Here is a 26,707-nt window from a genome sequence, read left to right on the forward strand (position 1 = left end):
GCTGCTTTGGTGATGCAGTGGAAGCTGACTTTCCCATCCATAATAAGAGCGATGGAAGCTGACTCTGACTATGTGTCATTTTGCTTACCAGCCCACCCCGCATCCCACTCTCTATGAGTAGGGTGCAGAATGCCGGCCAACTGCCGGAAAAAAAAAAACAGCATCCAATCACCCCGGAACAGAGCCAGCACTTTAAAAGAATAAATAAATAAGGCTGTGTTTGACTTTTTTTCCTGCTTGGAAATTTGTAACATCATTAGCTACAAGTAAATATATCAGTGGATTAATGGAGTGCATCACAAAGGGACTTGATTGGATTTAAAACCACATTCTTTCTTTGGGTTGAATTAGTAGATTTAGCGCTGTCAAGAGATGATGGATTGAGAACCTGGGAAATGAGAGTTCTTATTGATCCTGAGAATAGATCGGCATGGGAAGGAGAGGCTGGAACGGCTTCCCACACTGTGTTCAGAGAATGGAAACATGGCTCGTCCACTTGCTGAGCTATTTAGAAATATACGGTAGACACAGACGTCTGACTGATACAGAAATACATGGTAGGCAGCACTGAAGATGGCCTCCGAGGATCCCTGCCCCTGCCTCTCAGGTCCTTGTGCAATCCCTTCGGCTTGAGTGTGTACGAAAACCAGTGACTCACTTCTTGCAACAAAATAGAGCAGAAGTATTGGGAGATCATTTCCGAGACTGGATTATAAAAAGACCGTGGCTTCTGTACCAGGTGCTCTCTCACCCTCTCTTGGGTGGCGTGCTCCAAGGGAGGCCGGTTGCCATGACGGGAGGCAGTTCTGTGGGGAGGACCATGGAATTGAGCTTGGAAGTAGATCTTCCACGGCTGCCAAGAGCCATATGTGTGACCTGGAAGTGGGTTCTACCCAAGATGATCCTTGCGATGACTGTAGGCCTGGCCAAAGCCTGGCTAAGCTGTATTCCAGAACCACAGAAAAAAACTGTGAGACAATAAATGTTTGCTGTTTTGGGGGTAATTTGTTATACAGCAACAGAAAACTAACACACCAAGTGACTTGCTTTGGTCACTGGAACATGAGTGGAAACAATGTGTGTCATTTCCGAGCAGAAGCTTCAAGAGCCAGTGTGCATCCTGCTACAATACAGTTTCCTGCTTTGGGAACTGTGCGAGCTGGAATCAGGATAAAACTTCCGTGAGCCTTCATTCCTGAATGACTACAATGAACAAAGTCCCCCATCCCCAATGCCACCTGCTCACGCCAGACATGTAGAAGCACCAAGAAATAAACTTCTGTTGTATATAGTCACTTAGATTTGGGGAATGTTTGTTACCACAGCCTAACCTAGACTCTTTTCACTAGCACATTGTTCAATCACAGAATCGAGACTGAGGAGCCCCAGAACAATTTGAGAAATACATGTGCTCTTCCTAAGAACATGAGAAGGTTTGCTTCAAATGGGTTTGAGATGTAGTACACCTCGTCATAAAGGCCATCACACATCTACGATAGAAAGGACTTTCAGATACTCTGTCTCATTTATCCCAGTCCAGACCATATGCTCCAATTTTGTTAAGAAAATAGGGTTCTCCTATACATTAATGGACCAATGAACTATTTTTCCACATCTCATGCTCACTCTCATTTATTTGTATAATACCCTGAGAGATGGATATAATTATCATTGTCCTTACTTTGCAGATGAGTAAAATAAAGATTTGAGAGGTAAAACCAAATCTAGAAGTTGATTCTGGTTTACCTGGACTTAGATCCAGGTCCTTTGAACCAAGACAAATGCTCTCTCCATCTAATGACACATGTCCACCAGCTGCAGAGGTGAACGCATTAAGATATCACTTAACAGGAAGATTTTAGAACCCAAAGGCTGAAGACTCTTTTATAAATGAGGGGAGGGGGACATTTGTGGGTGGCAGTTAGAAATTCGGATATATTCTTACTTGTGTCAATGAAGACTGCATCCACGTAGATTTTGGTACAGAAAGAGCCCAGGATAAATCCACAGGCTGGTCCAAATACCAGCATCGTGAACAGGATTCCTAAAAGAAGATGAAACAAAGATTAGACAAAAAGCAAGAACCATTCAATGAACAAAATCATCAAAGGTCAAGGAAATGATTTTACATTGATCGGGTGAGAGGTCTGATCATACAAATGGCTTTAGAGAAGTTAGTCTAAAAGTCCTACAGGGGGAAAGCTAGTATTTCTAATTTTTGGAAGCTCTACCAAAGCACTGTATGTTATGCAGGAATTCTACAGCTGCCTTGAAATACTTGTGTGCCATAAGCATACTTACTTTTAGAGACCTCCAATCCTATATCATATCAAACAAATCAAAATACATCCATCAAGTATTTTTTGTTATAAACATTTTAAAGAGATTTTAAAAATCATTTTACTTTTACTTTTATTTGGCTTTATATAATTCCTTTAATTTATGGTTGGCTAAGATTTCTCAGTACTTCTTGTACAAACTGAGGAATTCTGATGAAGTGAGAAAATCTAAGCCAGAAATTACTTTCAAATGTAATGAAATGTTTATGAGCACTAAATTTAGCAAATAACAAAGCTGACATAATGGTATGCTTTGAGAGCACTTAATTACACATTTATCAATTTCAATTTTGCAAACTTCCCCTCTGTTTTGGAGCCACTATTCGTTGTTACTGTTATTGCAACAGTTGCCCGGGTCTCAAGCACTTCCATGGCCTTGAGAGGATGGCAGGCCCTGGGAGCTGCTGAACACAGTCCCTGGAATTTTGTACAACCTTCTGAATCACGCTGGGAAAAGTACAGGGTGCGAAGTAAAACCTACAGACTATATCCATGTAGCTGAATTTCAAGGTGGTAGACATTTTCTAAGCATGGACACTGTCCAAGGCTCCAGGGATAAAAAAAATAAGAGCAAAACGTGGCCCTGCCCTCAAGAAGCTTGCCAAGTTATGGGGACAAACAACACGGGGTTATGTCAACTCGAGGAGAGAGCCAGAAGGAAGGGGGCTAACAGGCACAGGTGCATGAAGAACAGGTAGAGGTGGATTCAATCGCTGCGAATCTGAGATCTGCAAAGGCAACCCTTCCCACCTGGCCTGGTCACAGGGGCAGACTAGTTCAGCCTGAATTTCCTCGGCGAGGCCATCATGGAACCCAATATTCACCCATCCAATCGATATTTAACAAGTGCCTTCCACGTGCCAAGCACTAGTCTCAGGCACAAAGAATCAGCCATGAACTAAAGAGTCAAAAACCCAGTCCTCATAGAACTCATTGACTTGGAATGAAAAAAAAGAAAGAAAAAAAGAAAGTCTTAAGAAAGTATAGACAAAAAGGAAGGCAGGTCTTCCCATTTTACGGACAGGAACTCAGAGTCTCGAAGCAATCCTCTGAAAACTCCTTCCACCAAGCGTTATTTGATAAAGGAAGGAATGGAAAGAGGACATCTTACATCACAGATATGGGGCTGAATCCACTCCACGTGAAATCCTACTCCGTGATCAGAAGAAATCTATAAGTTCAAGTATCTCAAAATAGCCATTCTCAGAGACCCCCGAACTCAGTCATTCCTGTTTATAGGAGGGGTACATTTAAAAAAAAAATGATAATACATCACTTTGGAGGAGGGTGACATAAATATTATAATCACATTAGCTTCTCTATTTGTCACAACCTAGGTTCAGATAACTAAACAGAGAAAGTTGGGGAAGTTGGGGAGGTGGTATAACTGGAAAACTCCAGAACATGGGCTAGAATTAGAAGGGGCATCCCCGGCAGGGTGGGTTCAGAGCCTGGGGCAGAAGCAGCCTTGGCCTCCATTCCCTTTGTGGAGCAAAGAGAAGCAGGAAGGGACACTGAGCAAGAGGCAGGGGCGGTGGGATGCGGGAGTCCAAGGCGAGAGCAGCACTGAGGGCAGAGGAAACAGACTCCTGTCTCAGGGCAGGATTGTGAAAGCAGCCCTGCCCTCCTGCTCAGGCTGAGGTGAGCTGAGCGTAGGAGCAGCTGACCCTCTAGAGATGGCCCAGCAGGCAAACTGACTGCTCCATTCTTCCCAGATGGGACACAACTTCCTCGCCAAGGGCGCTGCAGCTTCCCTCCAGCCTCGCTGCAGATCCTCCCAGCATTCACTCGGACCCTCCCCAACTGCCCCGAGCCACCACAAGGCATTCGCCAGCAACGTCACGATCACCGATCCATCCCCACAGACTGCATAAAGAAAATTACTTAATAAGTCAGAGGAACAGGCTTGCAGCATCCTTGGGGGGAAAAGACACAACCAATGAGCTAAAGACGCTGTGCAGAGATTGTAACCCCACATTTGGGGACAATGGCGTCGAGCGAGGACCGGCCAGACTATAGCTGGGGACCCCCAAGCCCTGGGCCTCCTGCCCCAGGGCATGCTGGGACACAGGAAAAGGGAGGTCAACGCAAAGAAACCAGATAGCACTCAATGCCCCAAGTCACTGAAGCACGGGGGACACATGTATTTTGTGTGTAAAGGGCATTTTCCCCCTCCTCAGTCAAAAATCTGTGGAGCTGTTTTCTAAGTGGCTCCTCCTCAGAGAGAGGTCAGGGTTAGCTTCCAGCAGCAAACTGTCCTCAAATATCTTCCCAGGGACAACCCAGGGGCCTCGTGTGTCAGGACGAGTACTTTTTACTTCAGATGAGGACGCCAGCTGAACAGCATCCTAGGGTGCGCCCCTGAGGTGTGTGAGGCAGCTGTAACCTCCTAGAAAGGAACTTCTGAATGTGCTTCCTTGGCGCTCGATTCGGTTCTAACTTGTTTAGCAAATGCATCTTGAAGGTTCTGCCTACAAGGCAGAGAAATGCATTATCAGGATCCCTGTGGGGGGAAGCAAGCCCCTCTGGATCCCCCGAGAATGTTCCTCAGCGGCGCAGTGCTGCCCCCTGCTGTCTGCTGCTGGATGTGTGCGCGCCGGAGGCGGAAGAGCGCCAGGGACGGAAGAGCGCCAGGGACGCAGGCAGAGGCTGCGAAACGTGACGGGAGCGTTGGTGCTTTTGGCGTATGCCCCTCTGTGCCCCCAGCCCCTTACACACAGAGCCCCGCCCCTTCTCAGTAACCCTGACGGGGCAGCTTCCGGAGCCCACCTCACGGCGGAAGAGACGGGCTCTCAGAGAGGGCCAGCATCTCGTCCCCGACCAGACGAGCACCGCGAGGGGACAGCCCAGCCCGGACTCCTCCGAAGCCCTCCGGCGAAAACCACGCCCGAGGCAACCCCAGGCAGCGGGGCAGCACGCGGACGGCCTGGGTTCAAGTCCCGGGTCCATCACTTCCAGGCTCTGGGAAGCCCGGGGAAGGTATTTAACCCCCGTGCACCCGTTTCTTCACCCGTGGGAATAACAGTCGATCTAACTCACAGGGTCACGGTGAGGGTTTCGCGAGTTTGTGTTTGTAAAGCTCTCAGAAGAGCGCCGGGCGCCTAGAAAGAGCTCGCTTCACACGCACTCCCCCATGTCTTCATTTCCTCGGGCTACGAGGGGAGGCCGGCTGGAGGGCGGCTGCCCAGCCTCCCCAGGGCCCGCAGTTCGGCCGCGCAGAGACCCCCTCCCGCCCGCTCGACCCCCGCCCCGCTGCCTGCTTGGGACGCCGGGAAGCTCGGTAACCGGGCAGATGGCACGGGGGCATCTGAGACCCCGGGCTCGGCTAACCGGCATCCTGGCCTGTCCCTGGGCGTGAGGTGATAGGTCAGGGTCACCTGCGGTTTCGAAATTATGTGCCAGGGTGTCTGGGGCACAACCGCAGTGAATCCAGGGGGCCCTGCGGAGTCTTTTACGTTTTGGAGGGAAACACTGGGTGCCTGCCATCTACTGGGCACCGTGGAGCGACTTGCCCCAGGTAGCTGACAATTTCAACACTGGCTTGCACGCCATTCCTTTCAATCAGATCCTATCTTTGTGAGGCTGGGTTCTTGGCGGTTGCTGTGATAATAAGCAAGGGCGTGTGAAATCGATGTGGAAAAGGAAACGAGGGTGGCAGTACCCAACGGGATTCCAAGGTCTGCGGATCTGTGCAGGCCCCACAGGGACACATGCCATTAGGCAGTGATTGTGCTTATTTAAAATACAGTAAAAATACTTTCTCTTTCAACTTACCTGCTTTTTTCCCCCCCAAACAGCTACTGAGTTGTTAGGACATAAACACTTATTAGGTAGTTTGGTCCCAACTGACTGATATACAGAATTGTTAGGTTATTTCTTTTGGATTCAGGGCTCTGAGAAACTAAAGGCCTAATAAACCAAGAAAGTGTGGGAACCTCTGATGTAAATTTGCCTGAGAAGCTGATTACATTGGCTTATACTCAGAGGCTGAAGAGTTTCTGGTCATGCAGGCTAAGCTAGGTATGGCTATGGCAAATACGTCAAGGAAATGGCACATGGCAAGAGCCTGCCTTCCCCCACACTATCATCTTCCAAAATATAGCATCAGTCCCCTTGGGCTGCTGGAGGAGAAAGAGGAAGTGGATGAGGATGTTTCCCTCTCAAGGTTCGCTGTCTTACTGGAGAGACTTTTAACTACTTGCTCAGTTAGTCATTCAACAAACAAGTGTTCAGTACCTCCTATGGGCAAGGCTCTGTGCTGGGAGCTGTGATATGGCAGTGAACAAAACAGACAAAATTCCTGCCCTACTGGAGCTTGATTTCTGGAATAAGAATGGTGATAAACAATGATTCTGTCATATAACGTCAAGTGTCCAGAGGTGAGAGCATGATGGGGGCTAGAGAAAGACCCCACACTGTCCTGAGTTCTACCAAACACACTCCCAGCAAGGGGAGAGGTGCCGTGCAGCTGGGGCTGGTGGGCTTGGAGGTCAAGGGTCCCATTATTGTGGGAGGGAGAACATCAGAGCCCAAAATGTCCACATCCTAATACTTGAGCATGATATACCATGTGACAAGGGGGAATTAAGGTTGCAGGTGGAATAAAGGTGGCTGATCATTTGACTTGAAGAGAAGAGATTGGACTGGATTATCCCAGTGGGCCCAGTGTAATAACTAGGGTCTTTAAATGTGGAAGAAGGAGGCAGAAGAGACAGAGGAAGAGGAGACGTGATCGTGGAACTAGGAAGAAGGCATCGTGGGAAAGATTCATTTGTCCATTGCTGGCTTGGATGGGAGAAGGGGGCCAGTAGCCAAGGAATGCCAGGAGCCTCTAGAAACAAGAAAACAGATTCTCTCTGAGAGCCTCCAGAAAGGAGTGCAGCCCTGCTGGCACCCTCCTTTTAGTCTGGTGACCCCGTTCCTGACTTAGGACCTCCAGAACTCTAAGTTAAGAAATTGGGGTGTTTTAAGCCACTACCTTTGTGATCATTTGCTACATAGCAAAGAGGAACCAACGTGGTTGTTAAGCAAACTCGAAGCGCTGTGTTCAGCTGCAGGGCTTCCTAGAGTTTGTAAGTGCTGCTGTGCATGTGAATCTCCTAAAAACAGGATGCTGCATAAGGCTTTTGTGTTCATTATCCAACAGAACAGGCATTCACTGGGCACAGTCTGAGAGGCGCTAGAGTAGACTGGAAGCTCTCCTGAGGCAGAGAAGGGGCCTTATTCTTTATTTTCCTAGTTTGGCCCAGGGCTGTTAAAAGGATGTGTAAAGGAGAAAGGATCAACTTGCCATGGCAATAGCCTGCCCAACCTCACCAGCCAGTGAGGGGCAGAACTGGGACTGCTCTGGACCTGCTCTTTGCCTGCACAGGGCTCCTCCTGAGCCTCCCCGCAGCTCCCTCTCAGTCCTCTCTCAGGTCCTCGTCCCTGCAGCTGAGGACCTTCCTGCTCAGCGCGCCCCCTTCTCGATGCCATGCATCGACTGGCCCTACTGAGCTTACAGAGAGGGTCGGTCCGGACGCATAAAACCAGGAGAATTTGGAAAATCCAACCAGCAACTTCTATATGGAATTCATTGGTCCAGGAAAAATTATTCCACTTGGTTAATATTACTAATATGTGATGGCTAATTAAAAATGTTAGTGTTTCTTGTTTGTGGAATGGGATAAGTTCCACTAAATTGTAGAAATGCAAAGGGCCAAGAACAGACAAAACACTTCCAAAAATGAAGTTTTTTGTTTTCTCACTCTACTGCTATCAGCACTTTAAAAAATGCTGTAATAATGAAGGCAGCTTTGGGCAGAAGAAAAACAAACATACCAGTGAAGCAGAATAGAAAGCCTAGAAACAGCCCACATATACGTGGGCACCTGGTTTATGATAAAGGGTATATTATAAAGCACTGAGGAAAAGGATGAGCTCTTCCCACAAATGGTGCTGAAGCAACCTGAAATTATAGGGAAAAAGAAAAACACATGCACAAAAACAAAAACCCCCAAAACCCAAAAAAAACAAAAACAATTCCAGGCAGATTGATGCCATAAATTTAAAAGCAAAACAATAAAGTTTCTAGAAGATAATAGTGGAAAGTATCTTCATGATGTTGGGGAAAAGGAAAGATTTCGAGACTGGCCATAAAAAGCACTAACCAACTAACCATTAAAAGAAAAGATTGGTACATTGGTCTCCAATAAAATAAGAACTTCTATTCATCAGAAGACCCCATTTAAAAAGTGTAAATATAAGAAAAGGTGTGTGTAACGTGTCTTCTAATAACACACAAGAACCAGAGGGCTCACATCGAGACTATATAAAAGCTACTATAAATAAATGAGGAAAAGACAAACCAGTTGGCAAAGGGACAGAGCCTTTAACAGGCACTTCACAACAAAAGGAAATCCAAATGACTGGTAAAACGTGAAAAAATGCTCTATCTCATTAGAATTCAGGAAAATGTAAATTAAAAGCCCAATGAAACACCATTACAGTTTTAGCTGATGAAAGAGTTTGACAACACCAAGGTAGACCTAATTCCCAGGATTAAACAAGAAAATGAAATAACTGTCAAGGAAATAAAATACAAGTCAAGGAAATGAAGTATCTGTTTATTACTCTTGTACGCTGCTGGTGGGAATGCAAATTGGACGACCACTTTGGAAAACGTCTGGCAGAGCCTGAAAAGCTGAAGGTGAACTAAGCTTTTGACCCAGCATTCTAAGGCCTAGGTGAAAATACCACAGAAAGCGTGCTGATAACGCTCGGTGAGTACGGTCAGGAATGCCGGAACCAGGTTGTTCGCAAGACGCCACGCTGGAAATGTCCCAAGTGCCCATCAGGAGGAGGACAGGTACACAGAGCATGCAATCTCCAAATTCTGAAATGACTGCATCGCAAGGAAAACAAGTCGTCTACCGATCAGCCCGACGACATGGATGAAGATACCGAGGCGACCACGTGAACACAGACCAGCCCAGAATACAGGCTGGTCTGATTCCACTTGTACAGAATGCCAAAGAGCCAACTCCTCCTGGATTTGGTGATCTGTAGGCACGGAGTCCAACTACAAAGACAAGCAAGGAAATGAAGCTAATGAACGTCAGGATCATGGCTATAACTGGAAGAGGTTGGGAGCTATGGTCAAGAAGGAGTCCCCGGGGTGGGGGTGGGAAGGGGCAGGAAGGGTCTCACATACTGGTTTTGTACTCCAGCTGCTTACAGGCCACGGGTGCATTTATTTCACAATTTAAGGTGCATATCTGTTCCATGCACAACGTGATTGCTTTATTTCCAAATGCATACATGTGCATGTGTGGTATAGGTTCGCAGACATACAGGCTATTTATTGAGTACTTATATGTGATGCCGGGGGCTGGGTACATACAGTGACTTATACACATTACTATGATTCCTTCCAATGACACGAGTTAGGGGCCATTATCCCAGCTTTCCCGGACACTGGGTCCCCAGCTACCAAAGCACAACTAAGCAAAGTTAAACCAAACCAAACCAACCCCAAACCTTGCTGCTCAAAGGCAGCCCCCTGCTTCTCCCACCTAACACCTGGACGACGAAGCAGTCGACACGGATGAACAGCTGCCAGAAGCAGCACGGAGGCCCCTCCCCTGTCTTCGGGAGGCAGGTGGGGTGGAGGTGAGTAGTTGGGCTCAGATAGTCTGGATCCAAATTCAGCACTTACCTTGTCCAAGTCACCCACCCTCTCTCTTGGTTTCTGTATCTGAAAAGTGGGGGTGACGATAAGGCATATTTCATAGCACTGTTGTGAGGAGTTCATGAGAGGAAACGTATGAGGCTGAGTGTGAGCCTTGGTGCAGATGAAGCACCTGGCGAGCGTTCGTTTCCATGAGGCTGCAGGAGCACCAGCATGGAACAGGCACTGCGCGTGCCAGTGTTTCTCCAGAGCCTCCCGTAGCCGTGCTCCCGTGCTCGCTGCTCTCTGCTGCCTGCTCTTTATTGCTCCCCAATAGACAAGCCAAAGGAGGCCCAGTGGGCACCGTCTGAAGGAGAAAATGACCCTTCCCTCTGAGCGTTTCCATGTGAGCAGCCTGCCAGATGGGCAGAGGGGCTGAGCCAGAGGAGCTCAGGCACCTGCCACCTGGTGGCACCGACTCTGTAGTGTCGCTGAGTGCGAATGCAAACCGGCCATCCCAGAGCCCAGGGGCTCCTACCAGGGCCTCTACTCATTGGCAGTGTAGACAGATCTCTTGGTCTTTCTGACCCTCAGTCTCCCCATGAGAGGAAGGACAGGGAAAACCCTGCCTCGAGGTGGGGTCAGGACACTGCAGGAAGGGCAGTTGGGGGCTGTGTGAACGGCCAAGCCGCCCGTCGACAGGTGCATCTGTGACTAGGGAGCAAATGCTCTGTCTCCAGTGCCCTCCACTATCAGCTGAGACAACAACCCTGCCTCTTGGGGGCTCTGAGGAGCAGAGGAGTGAGTGTACGTCAGTTCCTCCCACAGATGGCCTCAAGAAATTTGAGCTGCTCATCCTCCTCATACTGGGATTTTCTTCTTTCTGCTTTATGACTTTTACTTCTTCTGATTATTTAGGTAATAGATGATTATTTTAGAGGATGTGGAAAATAAAGGATTGTAAAGGAAATTAAAATCTTTCCCATATTCCCCTTTAGGCATCCACTCATCAGAAATTCTGGTATTCCTTCCCATGCATTTTTTACACGGAGGGGACCATCAAGGTTAATTTCAAAACCAAAGTACTTGTCCTCATTTTAAAAGAAACATGTGCTCATTGCAGAATGATCTGAGGATGAATGGAGTATGGAGAGGCAGTGTGGCACTGCAACTAAGAACACAGATCCTGGAGCTGAAGGCCAGGCTTTGCAGCCCGTTCTGCATCTACTAATAGCTGTGTGACCTTGGGAAAGTTACTTACCTTTTCTGGGCCTCCCTGTTTGCACATGGGTGTGTGGATAATAATAGCACCTACACCTCACAGGCTTTTTAAATGATGTTTAAATGAGTATGTGAAAGGCTTCCAACAGTGCCTGGAATACAGTGAGTGCTCAATAAATTTTGTCCATTCTTATTACAAAGAAGACAGCACAAGTCTCCATCTCTCACCTCTCAGAGAGAAACACTGATATACATTTAGATATTCCCTTCCAGTCTGTTTCTAGGTACACAGTTTATTTTTTTGGAGTATTTTTTTTTTCAACACCCAGCCCAGCTCTCCTAATGACAGAAAGCCTGGGAACAAACGATAAGGTTTTCTAAAGAACAGACTTATCTATTGCATTACAATTTGCCATGCTGGTGGCACTGAATTTCAGAGACCAGGCATTTCTCACTGCCCTTAGAAGAGTGGGGAGGTAGCAGCTGAGTATTTCAGGAGACCCCTGCCCAGCACCCAGGCCCCTTCTCCCGATCCCCTAACTTGGGAAGGGCACCTGCAGACACGCTGATGTCACTCCAGGGCCCTGGCTTCTTAGCAGGGAGTGAGAGCACCGAGTGGACAGGGGAGGGGCAGAGCCGAGGCTTCTGAACTTGACAAAATGAACGATCACTTTAGGAAAAGTCTGCAGTTTTCTTTGGTGGAATCTTGACATTTCCTCGGTACAACTTGGAGGAAACGGTCTTTCCTGCAGTATCTCACCAGGCTGTTACACATGAGTGGGTGCTCTGACCTCTTCTGAAGAGAGTAGCACAATTGATCTTTCGTTTTTGTCTGATTATAAAGCTGATGCATTCAGAAGGGGGGCGCGAGTCCCTGTCACCTCATATACTAAGGCAATCAGTCATTTTCATCAAATCTTTTCTCCATCCCTTCTGAAACCCTCAAGATCAACAGTAATTCTCATGACCACCTGATAAGGTTATACATTATGATACACTCTTTGTAGCTGAGGACACAGAGGCTCAGAGAAGCTATTCAACTGCCTCAAGGCCACACAGTTTACAGGTGGGAGAGGTGGAACTCAGGTCTCTAGGACCCAGGTCCCTGGAAAAAGAACAGACAAGACGTCACCGTACAGTGTGAAGGCCATGGCTTTAGAATGAGCCAGATCTAGGGTGGAGTTCTGTTCCTCTTCTTAATTTGTGGATGACTCATTCCCCAACTCTGAGACTGGAAAAGGGGAGAATTAGATCTAATGCCGGCAAAGCCTCTGGTGCCAAGTAGGCTTTCTAGAATTATCTGGTGTCTTAGGGCTGATGAGCTCAGGAAAGAAGCTTGCAGGGCTGGCCTTCTAGGCACGTGCCTCTGTTCTTTAGCCAGGCCTGGGGTGATTTTTAAGCCTGGAGGGTTCCCTCCAGGGGGGAGAGTGAGGGGGACGCTCAGGTTGCCTGTGGCACTTCGCCAGTAGAGGGCAGTGTCGGCCTAGACGAGAGCGCCTGGCCGGGCCCCCTCTGCTTCCTAACTGAGGAAGAATCCTCGTCAAGGCACTGCTTTTCTCATCTCTACCCCTTGTGCCCTCAATGTACACAAATGCATTCTTCTGTCCTGAAACCGTCAGGCTGGAAGTTTTCCTCTAAGAAGGAGCATTCTGCATCATGTGTGCATGAATAAAACATCATCCACAAACAGCAGGAAGCCTGCAAAACATGCAGTACTTATTTACCCGGTGCCCACTGCCAAAGCCTGACAGCATCAAGCAACTGACCTTGCTTATGTCAGAGGCTCGTGCCGGGGGAAGCATTCACTGAGCACAGAGGACGTGCCAGCTTAGGATTTGAGGATTAGAATGCTCCCCCATTGCGAAGCTTAAAAACAAATCCAAATAACAAAACTAATGCTGCTAAGGCCATGGGGTGTAGGTGAGCTGGAGCTTATGCACTGTTCCCACAGTATCAGACCAGCTGCTTCTCTGGTCAGCTGGACTGCTGGTTCTCAAACTAGGCTGCACGTTGCCATCACCTGGGCGCTAACACCTAGGTCAGCCCCACAATCCTGATGTAGTTGGTCTGGGGCACAGCATGGGCTGGAGGGTTTTCCAAACTCCTGGTGATTCTGAGTGCAGCCAAGGTTGAGGAAGGCTAGAGAGAGCCTCTACCCTGGCTGACCTTGGCCGAGCTCTCTTTCCAGTTAGAAAGCAATATCAGGTTCCCTGCATTGACAGAGGAAACAGTTCTTAGTACCCAAAATACACGGGAGCGTGGGAATGGGGAAGGACGTGGCTGCTAGTTCATGTCAGCCCTGTCCGGTGAAGGGGCAGCTGGTCACTGAGCATGGCCAGACCGGGGTCCCAGGCTGCCAGAGTGGCCCCGTGTGCCGCCGAGAAGGTGCACGCAGTCGATGACGGGTGCCTGGTGTTCTCGGCGTGGCCCCTGCCCATCTGAGATTCAACCCAGATCCCCCCTCTCCTCCAGGTGCCGAGCACCACCAGAGTTCTACTTCCTGGTCAAAGTCTGTCTGAAATGCCACCTCCTAAAGGGGACTGGCCTCGATTCTACCATGTGGACTTCAGCCTTCCCTTCCTCTTCTCCCATTGCACCTGGCCTGAGACTAGTTTTACAGTCACTTATGGTCTTGCATGCTTGCACAAATAAAGTTCCATGTTTTAGGTAGGCCATAGTAATTGTGAGCTCAGGAAAGGTAGAGGGGCTTGCATTAAAAAAAAAGAATCCTCTTTTGGCCTTTGCCTGGAAGCCAGCAGGGCCCCAGCATTTGTCTGCTGGACTGATTCTCACTGGACCCAGGGAGTGCAGGAAGTCCCAGCTTTGGGGAGAGCTGTGCAGCTGATGACCGTCATCCCAAGGGGCTTGACTTCCCAAGGGCGCTCGGGGAGAAGCTGCACATTGGCCAAAACGGCAGCTGTTGCTGGTCTTCATTTCTCAACCCAGAAACCAGAAGACTCTCTTCCTCGCCTCTGGCCCTGGCAGGGCTTTACCTGGGTGAGGGCACATGCTTATCAGGCTGGCTGTCTGTGGGATGTCTGGATGGGATGCAGCTCTGTTGTTGGCAGAGGCAGACCCTGGCTCCATGGGCCAGCAGCCCTGCAGCACTCACATGTCAGGGATTAAGCCGCCATCTCCTTTCCTGTAGCTTTTTTCGAACATATCCAATATCAAAGGCACAGGGTTGGAACTGACTGTCTTCAAGGCAAGTGAGCGCATCCTCCACCTTCACGTACAGTCTCGGGTGAAATCTCCCAGGAGTGGAGACTGCACTGGCTGATAAATGGGAGCACACTGCTGACAGCAAGAGGGCCAGGAAGACTTGAGCCCTACACGCAGGAAACTCACCCAATTGAACAGGCTGGACCTTCCTGAGGCACCCGCATCTTGTTTGCAAGCCAAGCAGGCTCCTCCCAGAACTTCTCTCTGGCTATCCTCTGATATCACAGGGTGGCAGGTATTCTATGGCTTCCTGCTGCCCTACCAGCCTCCAGGAGGGGGCAGTGGAGAGCCCAGAGTGAGGGAGTCCAGCCTCCAGCAGAAGGCCATGCCCCAGTCACTCGGCCTCTCAGCCTTAGCAGTGCCGTCTATAAACAGGCAGTGACCTGTCCTGTCTACCCCCCACAATGGAGTGAGGACCACAAGTGAAAATACATGGAAGCTGGAGAGTGCTGCCCAAATGGCATGCACAATCAGATGCAGGAGCAAGCCCATAAACCTTTATGAAGCCAGCCCAGGACTCATGGATGCCAGGATGCAATCAACGTCCAGCGCAGCCTTTGTCGGTGTCACTCCCTGGTTAGGACCGGCAAGATGTAAACTAGCAGTTAGCTCTGTCATCGTGGGATTTTTGTCTTACTACTTCTGAACCCTTCACTGTGCCCAGGACATGCAGGTTTGCAATAATAGTTTGTTGAACTGAATTTTAAGCTCTTAGTGTGGCCAGCAAGTTCTGCTATGAGCTGGTCTGGCTAGCCTTTCCAGCTTAGCTCTTGCTCCAACTCTCCGTGCACCAACCATTCCCAACCGTTACCCAGCACCACCCAGGCTGGCCAGGCCCTGGGGTTCCTGCTATGTGGTTCTTCTGCCTGTTACTGACCCAACCACCCTCTTCCTCTCCCTTCAGCCTGCAGGTTGAATTCCAAGTAATTCTTTAGATGAAATCATTTTATTTTCCCCAAGAACTGTCACCTGTGTGTTCGATCAACCTCTTCTTTCTTGTAGAAAAGGATATTTAGTGACATCTTAATCCAGTAATTTTTCAGTCCTATTTCTTTCTTTTAAAAAGTTTGTTGAATGTTGTATACAAGAGAAGTGGTTTGTGAATAGGGTGTAAACCTGAGTGTGGTAGAATTGCAGAAAATCAGATGAGGGAAATATCCCATTCATAGAATAGTGCTGGAGATGAGTTTCAAAGCAGGTTTATTATTACTGAGATGATAACGGTGATGGTGCTGTGGTGGTGCTCATGGTACTGGTGGTGGAGGTGGTGGTGGAGGTGGTGGTGGAGGTGGTGGTGGAGGTGGCGGTGGCGGAGGTGGAGGTGGTGGTGGCGGAGGTGGAGGTGGAGGTGGCGGTGGCGGTGGTGGAGGTGGACGTGGCGGTGGCGGTGATGGTGGTGGCGGTGGTGGTGGCGGTGGTGGTGGTGGCGGTGGTGGTGATGGTGGTGGAGATGGTGATGGTGGTGGAGGTGGTGGTGGTGGTAGAGTTGGTGGAGGTGGTGGTGGAGGTGGAGGTGGAGGTGGTGGTGGTGGTGGCGGTGGTGGTGATGGTGGTGGAGGTGGTGATGGTGGTGGAGGTGGTGGTGGTGGTAGAGTTGGTGGAGGTGGTGGTGGAGGTGGAGGTGGAGGTGGTGGTGGTGGAGGTGGCGGTGGCGGTGGTGGAGGTGGAGGTGGCGGTGGCGGTGGTGGTGGTGGAGGTGGAGGTGGTGGTGGAGGTGGAGGTGGCGGTGATGGTGGTGGCGGTGGTGGTGGCGGTGGTGGAGGTGGTGGTGATGGTGGTGGAGGTGGTGGTGGCGGTGGTGGTGATGGTGGTGGAGGTGGTGATGGTGGTGGAGGTGGTGGTGGTGGTAGAGTTGGTGGAGGTGGTGGTGGAGGTGGAGGTGGAGGTGGTGGTGGTGGAGGTGGCGGTGGCGGTGGTGGAGGTGGAGGTGGCGGTGGCGGTGGTGGTGGTGGAGGTGGAGGTGGTGGTGGAGGTGGAGGTGGCGGTGATGGTGGTGGCGGTGGTGGTGGCGGTGGTGGAGGTGGTGGTGATGGTGGTGGAGGTGGTGGTGGCGGTGGTGGTGATGGTGGTGGAGGTGGTGGTGGTGGTAGAGTTGGTGGAGGTGGTGGTGGTGACAGTGGCAGTGGTAGTGATGGTGGAAAGGGTGATGAAGGTAGTGGTGATGGTGGTGGCATTATTTCATTTAATCCTCACTGCAATCCTACAAGCAGATATTCTCACTCCCATTTTATATGAAAGGAAACTGAGGAAAAAAAGAGATTAAGTAACTTGTCCAACGGTGTATGTGTGTATGTATGTGTGTGTATAGAGTAAGTGGGAAGTTAAATAAGAGTAAAGAAACAGGGTTGAAGAAGAGAGGAAAGTGGGGAAGTGGGCAGGCTGGAAGCTCACCTGGGCAAAGGCAGAGAGTGGGAGAAGGCCCAGGGGAACCTGACAGGTGCAAGCACAAGGCTCTTGCAAATGAAGGAAGCGTCTGAGGCGTGGCGTTGCAGAGATGAGTGGGTTGTGGCCGTAGATGGTCATGTTCCGAGGCCACGCCATGTGTGGTGTGCCTGCTGTGGGGAGGGGGACAGCTCCTGGGCAGCAACACGTCCTCATGAAGCTGTGAGCTAGAAAGACAAACCTAGAGGCAGGGTGTGGGGACAGTGGGCAGGAAACGAGCAGGCAGCAGGGAGGCCAGTTAAGATCCAGGACGGGTATTGGGTGGGGATGAGGGTTTGGATTACTGGCCTCCAGCTGAAGTCGCTGTTGCCGTCTGGCGAGACCGCAAGTGAGTAGATGCAAGCCCGGTTCCTTTCCAAGGGGTGCTGTATCCTGGGACCCATCCATGGGAAGTGGGTCACTGCCCAGCGGGCTTGCAGGACCTTGGTGTACCGGCCTGCCGTGGCTCTGGGCTGGCCTCTTCTCTCCGGAGAAGCTGCTCGTGAAGAGCTCCCATCTGTATGATTTTCACGGGCACAGCCCGAATCTTCCAAGAGCTCTAGAAGCCTTACTGAGTTTTCTTAGTAACTTTAGAGGCTCAGACAACTGCAGTGAAGGGCGCAGGCCTCGGGGAGTCACCAGGACCCAGGGTCGGGGCAAGCCCGCTCCAGGGTGCTTTGGGGACAGCCCCAGCCCCAGGGGGCGGAGTCCCCACCGGTCAGTGCTTAGTTCTTGGTAAGTATTTCCCGCTCTCACTGCCAAGTGCTCAGGTGTTGGCCTGAGGGGACACGGTCATCTTGTCTCAGCTGCCCACGTGCTCAAAGCCCGCGTCTACCTTCATCCAGCCGCATTTACCCCATCCCTGACAGCAACAACAAAACCGAGGCTTCAGAGTGCCCGCCATGTGCCAGGTGCCTTAGACGTGTCTACCTCAAGCCTCACAACGCCGAGACCTACGTGCTCCTCACCCAGTTTGCAGATGAAGAGACTGAGGCACAGAGAAGTTACGTAACCTGCTGTGGACACTCGGCTGGACACGAGCCCAGGCCGGAGGGCCTCTGACCCTGCACACTTCCTCCCGCTGACACTCAGCAGCAGAGGGGCTGAGTCCATGGAAATCCTTCTAGCAAGTTCTAGGGAACTGCTCCTGCAGCGGGTAGAGAAGGCCCTGGTCGGAGCCTTTGCCTGCCTAGCGCAGGGTAGCCGGGCAGCCTGAGGGCTCCTCCGACCGCGCGGGAGGACTCAGGGCCTCGCTTACCCATCCTGAACCCCACTGTGTGCCCAGGGTCGGGAGACGACCCTGAGGCGGAGGCTTGGGTATTTCACCTCTTGTCACCAGAGGGAGCCAGACGCCTTCTCATGCCAAGGACGCTGGGGAGCAGGAGGGAGCAAAGGGCCTCCCTTCACCAGGGCGGCAGGGAGGCTGCTTCCCGCTTGCTGAGGGCAGCTGCCTGGCCTGTGGAAGGAGGTGGTGGGCAAACAACTTTGGCAGCTCTGCAGTCATTAGAGAAGGGCAGAGGCCCTCGTTCGTTCTGTGCCTGTCAAGAAAACGGAGTCTCCAAAATGCCTGAGGAGGGAGGCAGGCCCTAACGGGTCGCTACCGCCGCAGTGCCTCCAGCTCCACAGGAGCCGCGAGTCTCACTCCTCCGACCTGCCAGAGTCTGTGCTCGACCAAATGAATCCAGACTGCTCCTCTGGCTTGAAACTGTCAGGCGCTCCCTGTGCTCTGCAGCCTGACGTCCACACCTCTGCCTCGCCTGCCACCAGGACGTGAGCTGTGGACTCTCCGCCTCATGCTGGGTGGGCGGCCGCTGGGAGCAGGCTGGGGACCCGCGGACGGGCAGGCCCCTGGCCCCGAGCACCCCGAGGGCACGCTGCAGGAGGGGCCAGCCCAGCTCCCGGCGCTGACAGTGCAGGTCGGCAGCGAGCACGGTGGCCAGGGGCCAGGGAGGGCCGGGCGGGGCCTTCTCCCCACATGCCTTTCCAGCCTCCTCTCAGCAGGGCCCTGCACTGGAGGTTTTGTTTGAAGAGCTGTGGCAAGCAGTGGTGGTGCCAGTGAAATGCCAGCCTCACCCTGAGGTATCACAAAGCACGCAGCGGCTTGCTGAGGTGACAGTTGGATGATTGTGGAGCCTGACAAAATTCGAGGACGGATTATTATTAAACGCCGGGTTTACGCGCTTGGGGAAGGAAGCCGTGGCTGTCAGAAGTGGACAGAGTTCACTGGGAACAAGTCGCACCAGGCCGGCTTCATTTCCTCTGTGGTTTCCTGATAGGGTCGGGAGGCTGATGAGATTGGGGGAAAGTCATAAACACATTGCACGGTGAGGACACAAGCTCACGATGCTGGGGAAGGAGAGGCACAGGGCTGGACCCAGAGCTGGCCAGGCAGCTGCACACCAGCGGCAGGTCACGCATGGAGCCTTGTCAAACAAGATGGGGAGCCTGGGGGGTGAGCCACTCAGGCAGTAGACGCACGGGCACTTCATACCAATTAGAGAGAAGGTTGACACACTGAGGTTTTAGATTAAGAAATCAATGAATTACACAGGCTGAAACAAGGGGCCCAAACACTCAGGATGAAACCTGACGAGGCTTGACGGACAGGAGACTAGGAGAGCCTGGGGAGGTGTGCAGGGTGGATTCGGCTGGCTGGAGGGAGTCCCCATCTGTGAAGGAGCTGGCCGGAATGCCAGTGCAAGCCCGGCAGCATTGAAGAGGATGGGGTACAGGGGGCGGCTCCCAGATCCTGGCCACATTTTGAAAGGGCCATGCCATCTTGGATCATCTCCTGGGAGGGCACCTGGGAAAGCGAAGGACCTCGAAGCCATGCCTTGAAATGATGAAAGGAACTGGCAAAGTTTAGCCTCAAAAAGAGAAATTAGTGGGGCATGATCACTAGCTTTGAATAACTGAAGCTCTGACATGGGGAAGAAGATGGCAGCCATTTTGGAGTCTCTCCAGAAGCCAGATTCCAGATGAGAGTTATAACAAAGCAGATGACAAGGTGAGCAGGGCACAGGTGCTGTCCCCTGGGGTAATGAGTGTCTCACCACTGTGGTTGTTCAAGGGGAGACCAAGAGGCCAAGCGCCAGGGTGGGAGGATAAGGCATTCCTGCTGGGTGGTAGGAATCAGGCAAGATGGCGCCCAACTCTAAGATGCTAAGATTTTAATGGGAACAAAACTGCCAGGAATTTCTTAAGCCTCTCCACCAACTCTGGCAGTCAGGAGACTGGGAATCCTCACTGCCTTCTCCACGACCATGGGTGTGATGTACCTTCCCACTCAGGCAGAAGTGCCTAGACTCAACCCACTGATTTGCAGGATGTGGGGGTGCTCACCAGAAAGCCACACCACCCCCCCCGACCCCGACTGTGCCTGTTGCTGTTTCCTCCAGGTTTTCAGGCTGAATCAGCACCACCCATTTCATCTCCCAAGGGCTCGGTCCTGGCAGTTCATCCATGTGGAAGGACACAGATTTTCCCTAGAGACATTTTTTTTAAAGATTTATTTTTATTTATTCCCCTCCCCTCGTTGTTGTGCTTACTGTCTCCTCTCTGTGTCCATTTGCTGTGCACTTGCTGTGTCTGCTCGTTCTCTTTAGGAGGCACTGGCCACCGAACCTGGGACCTCCCATGTAGGAGAGAGGCTCTCAATCGCTTAAGCTGCCTCTGCTCCCTGCTTTGTTGTGTCTCTTACTGTCTTTCCTCTTTGTGTCTCATTGTTGCATCATCTTGTTGTGAGAGAGGGAATTTCTACTCACAGGCTAGACAATGGAGAAGAGGAGTTGCTGAGGAATGTCTACTTTTAAAAAGGCACAGGAGAGACAGGCAGGTGGATAGCCAATTTTCTGAGTGCACTCTATGCTCCCCTGGGTGGGTCAGTAGGGTGTGGATGTCAAGGCGGACCTGAGAACAAGATTAGAGAAACCACCCAGGTAATTAGGCCCAATTACAGTTTACAAGGAGAACAAGTGTCTCAGTTCTGGTACTTGACAGCCTGGCTCAGGAAAGGACAGTTTCTCCAAAGTAAGTGGTTCTCAGCCTGGGGCATTTAGTTAAGACTGGAGACCTTTTTTGGTTATCACACCCGGGAGGGGCAGTGCTATTGGCACCTAGTAGGTGGAGGCCAGGGACACTGCTAAGCACCCTCAGTGCCCGGACAGCACCCCAGCCCCTCATCAAAGAAATACTCTGCATAAAACGTCAGTAACATCAAGGCTGAGAAACTGCTCAAAGCAACCACGCTGCATTTGATCTCAAAGCCCTGCTGGCCTGCATTCACCTTGTAATGCAAACAGAGAGAGGCGCGTGCAGGGGGTCCAGAGATTACTAGCATCTATCTAACACTTAGGATAGATCTTTTTCTCTTTTCTACTGGAGAAGGAAAAAAATGCCTGATCCCTACAACTCTAGCAGTTCTTGATAATCTTTGGTCATCAGCCCTGCCGTGAAGTTAGAAGCCTCCCCAGAATACCCACAGTCCCCCCTTTCCAAGGGGTGGCTGAGGTGGGGAAAGAGTAAACTAATGATCCTGAGCCCCAGTTATGGCCGGAGGACTGTGGGTCTCATGGAGACCTCACACCAACCCTGCAGCACGGCCTTGATGCTCTCGTTTTTCACAGATGATGAAGTTGAGATGCCCAAGTCCCCGGGCCAGTGAGGAGCACAGCCTGTTTCCGAGCCTTTGACTTGCAAGGCTCCCAGGCATTCTCCATGGAAGCCACAGTTCTCAAACTGGGCTTTTTAGGGCTGGGGGCTGCCTGGCAAAGCGTGGGGAGAAGGAGCTAAGCTGAACATGTGGAGGCTGAGGTCCTGAATCTGATACGACCATGGTCCCTCCTCCTCCTTTCTACTGGGTGGATCTCGGTGTAGGCTGTTTGTAGTGGGTTGAGTACTGGCTTTCCAAAAGATATGTCCATGTGGTAGAACCTGTGAACATGGGTTGGTCTTATTTGGGAAAAGGGACTTGGCAGATGTAATTAAAGATCTCAAGATGAGATCCTCCTGGATTACCAGGTTAGAGGGAGATGAAGAGAAGGCCATAGGAAGATGGAAGCAGGGACTGGAGGGATGCAGGCACAGCTGAAGCTAGAGGAGACAAAGAAGGATTCTGAGGTCCACTGCAGGGATTGTGGCACTGTCAACACCTTTTCGGACTTCTGACCTTCAGAACAGTGCGAGAAGGAAGTTCTGTTGTTCTAAGCCACCAAGTTTGTGGCTATCTATTATGGTGGTCCCAGGAAATGAATACAGGATTATTTAAAGCAAGGGTCCCAGGGTTAAAAATTTGAAGATCACTACTCTCTACTGGGCCATCTCTGCATCTCTATGGACTTGGGTCCACAGTAGGGCCTTAGAAAGCAATCGAATGAAGGTGGAGTGAACAATTGTTCAAGGTTAGGCTGGACCAAATCTCCTTCTAAACCTACGATTCAAAATTCAGGGACGGTGGGAAAAAAACGGGGTGGCAATGCCTGGTTGATTTGGAATTCCTCTTGCTTTTCAAAAGTTCTCCATTTTGTGCCATCCCAAATCCTTTGCAATCTATCAACTCAAAGAAAAGCTCCTGGATTCCATGATGAAAAAAGGAAAGTGCCAATACTGCCTCTGTTGTCCAGGTTTCGCACACAGGGTGCTTCGCAGGGGAAACTGATCATTGCCTCTAACTGCACCCATCAGGGGCAGCTGAAGGACAATGGGCTCCTGCTTAGACTTCCCTAGACGCGAGAGCACGTTGACCAGTAGAAGAGCTCATCACATGCAGGTCCCCCCAGTCATGACTGAGACGTAACCTGTGTGATCTGCCTACCAGGCAAGAAATTCCATGCAAAGACACAAATGGGCTGTCATAATAACCTCTTCTAGTCATGACCAGTGTGACAGTTAGGCTATTGTGTCAACTCGGCCAGGTAATTGTGCCCAGTTGTTTGGTCAAGCAAGCACTGGGCTAACTCTAATACAAGGGCATTTATGGACTTTAATCACCATTGACTTTACTGCAGTGGTAAATCATAGATAGCTGGTTATAAGTACATCAATCAGAGAGAGTGCCATCAGCAATGAGTGATGCTTAACCCAATCAGTTGAATGCCTTAAAAGGGAAAGTTGTTCCAGTCTTGGCAGAGAATTTCCCAGCTCATCTTTGGATAGCCAGCATCTCCCAGAACTTGTCAAAACCTTCATTGGACTTTCATTGCAGCCCCTGGTTGCAGGCTGCCTGTGGAACCTGGACTTGTGCATCCCCATGGCTGCGTGAGAGACTCTTATAGAACTGCATACTATTGACTGATACTGCTTGTTGACTCTGTTTCCCTAGAGAACCCTAACTGATACAACCAGTAAATCAGTCTCCAGCACTGGCTCAGTCACTCGTTTCACAGGTGGGGACATCGAGAGATGAAGTGACATGTCCTCAAATCTCACAGCTGAAGAATTGGAGCCAGAGAGAGGCCACAGCCCATCCAAGGAACTGCCCTTTGGTCATGGTGACAGTCACAGAAAACATGCTTCCAACACTGTCAGGCTAGGTATCATCCATCAGGACAGGGCTTGGTTCTGCCAATAATTTATAAAATCTAACGCTAGGGGAAGATTATTCCGAGATGGGGGACACTTAGCTTCGAGTGCCTCCATCCCTGACGTGTCTTTTTAAAAGGCGAGAAAAGGAGTGATGATAGCTCCTACTTCATCTGTTCCTAAGTCCAAATTGCTTGGCCCAGCACACAGAGCCCGCCACACAGTCTTGTCGGCCTTCCACCTGCCCTTGGACATGACCACCAAACGGGAGGACCCGGCATTCTCCAAACTGCGTCCCCTCCATGCTGCCCTCATCCTTAGACTCCCAGGGAGGACAGAGGCTTGGGGGTTCAACGGCTCCTCTGCCCCACCCCCCAAGTCCAGCTCAGGTCAGCTCTCCCATGACGGCTCATCTCTCACGCCGCCAACGCCTGCAGCCACTCCCCATCACAAGCTCCCTGCGCTTGTCATCTGCGCTTATAAATTCCCAGGACCTTTCGTCCTGGTGTTCTTTTTTCCCTGTTAGTACTCACTGACTTTCTGTGCTTTCTCTATCCCAAACATATTGTGGATCTGGATAACTGACTTGATATATATATTTTTAATTATGGAAACTTTCTAAGATATAAGTAGAGACTACAAAAGAATAATGAAGGCACAGGTATCCATCATCAGCCACTCCCATTATCAACCTACAGTCAATTTTTCCTTTATACCCCTCCACCTGCTTTTCCCAAATACCCTGACATTAGAACGTGTCTTGAAAAGATAATGACAAAACCACAATCCTTTCATCAAACCTCCAATGTTTAACTATAATTGTGAAAGGAATTTAACTTTCAAAACCTTTTTCTATGCCTGACCTCCTTTCGCTTTCTGTATAATAGTGTACACTGCCATTGGTAACTATTTTACAGACAAAGAATCTGGTGCCCAGAGAGACCGAGTGACTTCCTAAGGCCACTGATGCTCAGATTCAGACTTTCTGAATCAGGTGCTGGGCTCACTTTCCCCTCTGCCTCTGCAAGGACACCTGGCACTGAGCAGCCAGTCGTGAATGAGCCCGATGCCTGAGTAACACAAGAGAGTGTTCATCAAACTCTGACCTTTCTGAATTCTAATTTGGGTAGCCTCCCAGTTGGGCTCCTTTAAAGAATTTTTTTTTTTACTTTGTTTTCTTATTATAAAAGTTATTGCAGTAAGGCGTCTCAACGATCTCACGTATTATTTTTAGTCTTTTGCGTGGAGAGGCAAGAAAGGAATTGGGAAAGCGGATGTATGTCAACCGCGTGAGCTCTTAGCCACCACCTCTCCCGGGTAGGCTTTCCCCAGTGAGTCACGCGGTGATTCATTTATGATTCTGCCTCACAGAGCGCGTTGCAGGCTGGGAGCCCTGGACGAGAGAAGTGAATGCAAAGGAATACTCACTGCTAAATGCCAGCCTCCCTCCTGCAGGCCTGGGTCCCCATTCTGGGCTCCTGCACTGCTGGCCCTGATGACCTGCTGGTGCAGGTGGATTCTGACATAACTAGAACCAAAAGTCAGAAGAGGACTGGATCACACGAGGCAGGGCTGTGTCAACCCGAGGGACCCCCCCATGTGCAGCCACGCAAAGGCTGCTTTCTCTCTCTCGACATCTCCCACCAACATGAGTCCTTGCACACACAGCACTGAAGGAAGGAGTGCATTACTGAGTAGAAGGCCCTGGCACTGAGACTATTTCATTTTAATTCTCATAACTCCTACAACATGGAACTGGAATTACTTATTTACTAGCTAGGCTGGTCTGTTTAGACCAAGATTACTCAACTTTGACACTCCAGATGGGGCAGATGATTCCTTGTTGTGGGGGACTGTTCTGTGCACTGTAGGATATTTGGCAGCATCTGTGGCCTCTGTCTATTAGATGACAGTAGCATACCCGTTCCCCCCAGGTTGTGACAACTGTGTCTTCAGTCCTTGCTAAATGTCTCCTGGGCACTCCCCCAGCGGGCAACCGCTGATGGAGGGCATGGACTTATTGAGGGCAGGGGTCTTTCCCTTATGCCCCTCTATGTCCCAGAACAGTGCCTGGCACAGATGGATCTCTTAAGATTCACCCTGAGAAACAGGTGTGTGACCGGCCATATTACAGATGGGGTCACTGGTGCCCACGTGGTTTGGATTTGGGGCCACGCAGCCAGTGAGCGGCGGGTTGGGTGACTCCACAGCCTGCGCTCCCTTCAGGCCCTGCCGTGGTGGTGGGAGATAAGAGGGAGCTTGAAAGAAGAGCTTCATCTGGGATCCTTCTGCTTTCCAGCGCTGGCCACCAAACGAAGGCGCTGTTAACACAATTAGGACAGAACATTCCTAGAACCAACAGCTGTTCCTTAGTGAGGAGCCGTGTTCGGTGGCTCGTTTTAACGCGGAGCCTCCGTGCTAGCTGGAATCCAAGCGACAGGAGCTGTGCAGCCCTCCCACGCTCGAGAAGAGCAGGGTTCGTGTCTTTTTCATCTCTCTAGGAGCTTCAGCCTGCATACACAATGATTTGAGCCTGGCTCGCGGTATCTGGAGACCTGAGAAAGCTCCATGTCCCAGTGCGGCTGGGCTGTGAAGGCATTTAGTGACAGCCCTGAAGTGCTGTCTTAATCAGGCTTGGATTCTGCTTTCCTTTTTGAAGAAAAAAGTAGCGCAGAGTAAACCATCTGATTCATCTCTGAATGTGGGAGTGAGGCAGGAGAGGGGTGGGACGGGCCCATGGAGCTGGTGATCCAGAACCTGATTTGCTGAAGAGGAAAGTCTACTTCCTCACTCTGTCACTGAGGACCGACTGCTCAGTTTTCCTTTCAGTGCGTGCCTTTAAAAACTGTGAGAAACGTGAAAGCTTCCTGCGTCCGTGTGCCCACCACCGTCGCGCCTGCACCATCTGACTTCACCCGGCAGAGTCTTTGGCGCGTAGCCTGGGCCCAAGGTCATTGTTTCCAAGTGCTCTGTTGCACTGGTGCTGCTGGTTCTAGAAGGCCAGTCCCAAAAGGCGTGGCACGGCCCCTTGCAGTGAGGCAATGCCTAATGAGTCTCACTCATCAGCTGATGACATGACACCAGGCTAATACCTTAGCCATGTAACATCTGTACTCCTCCAGATTGCAAGGGTGTCAGCAGTCTACCGCATTTGTGTTAGGAGAGAAAAGAGTGACCTGGGAGAAAATGTTCCCAGTGTCGTATCTCAAAGCGCTCTCCCTCTTCTCTCTCCCAGGGACCTAGGGCAGTGGGCTCTGGTGGGCAGAGGAGAGGGGGCCTCAAAGGAAGCCGGGGCGGGGGGAGTCGGAGGTGAGGGACCCAGGGCTGAGAAGGCAGA

General features: G+C 50.7%; 1 protein-coding gene across 2 annotated transcripts in view; it reads right to left on the reverse strand.

Annotated features, from left to right (window-relative positions):
* Window positions 1-26,707, reverse strand: part of SLCO3A1 (solute carrier organic anion transporter family member 3A1) — a 295,681-nt gene that overhangs the window by 69,177 nt on the left and 199,797 nt on the right. For both annotated transcript variants that reach the window (XM_004468091.5, XM_004468090.5), the window contains exon 3: window positions 1,946-2,044. In XM_004468091.5, the coding sequence (XP_004468148.2) occupies window positions 1,946-2,044 (99 nt within the window). The remainder of the gene's footprint in view (window positions 1-1,945; window positions 2,045-26,707) is intronic.

Source organism: Dasypus novemcinctus, chromosome 3, assembly GCF_030445035.2.
Source record: "Dasypus novemcinctus isolate mDasNov1 chromosome 3, mDasNov1.1.hap2, whole genome shotgun sequence".
In the NCBI taxonomy this organism is placed as follows: domain Eukaryota; kingdom Metazoa; phylum Chordata; class Mammalia; order Cingulata; family Dasypodidae; genus Dasypus; species Dasypus novemcinctus.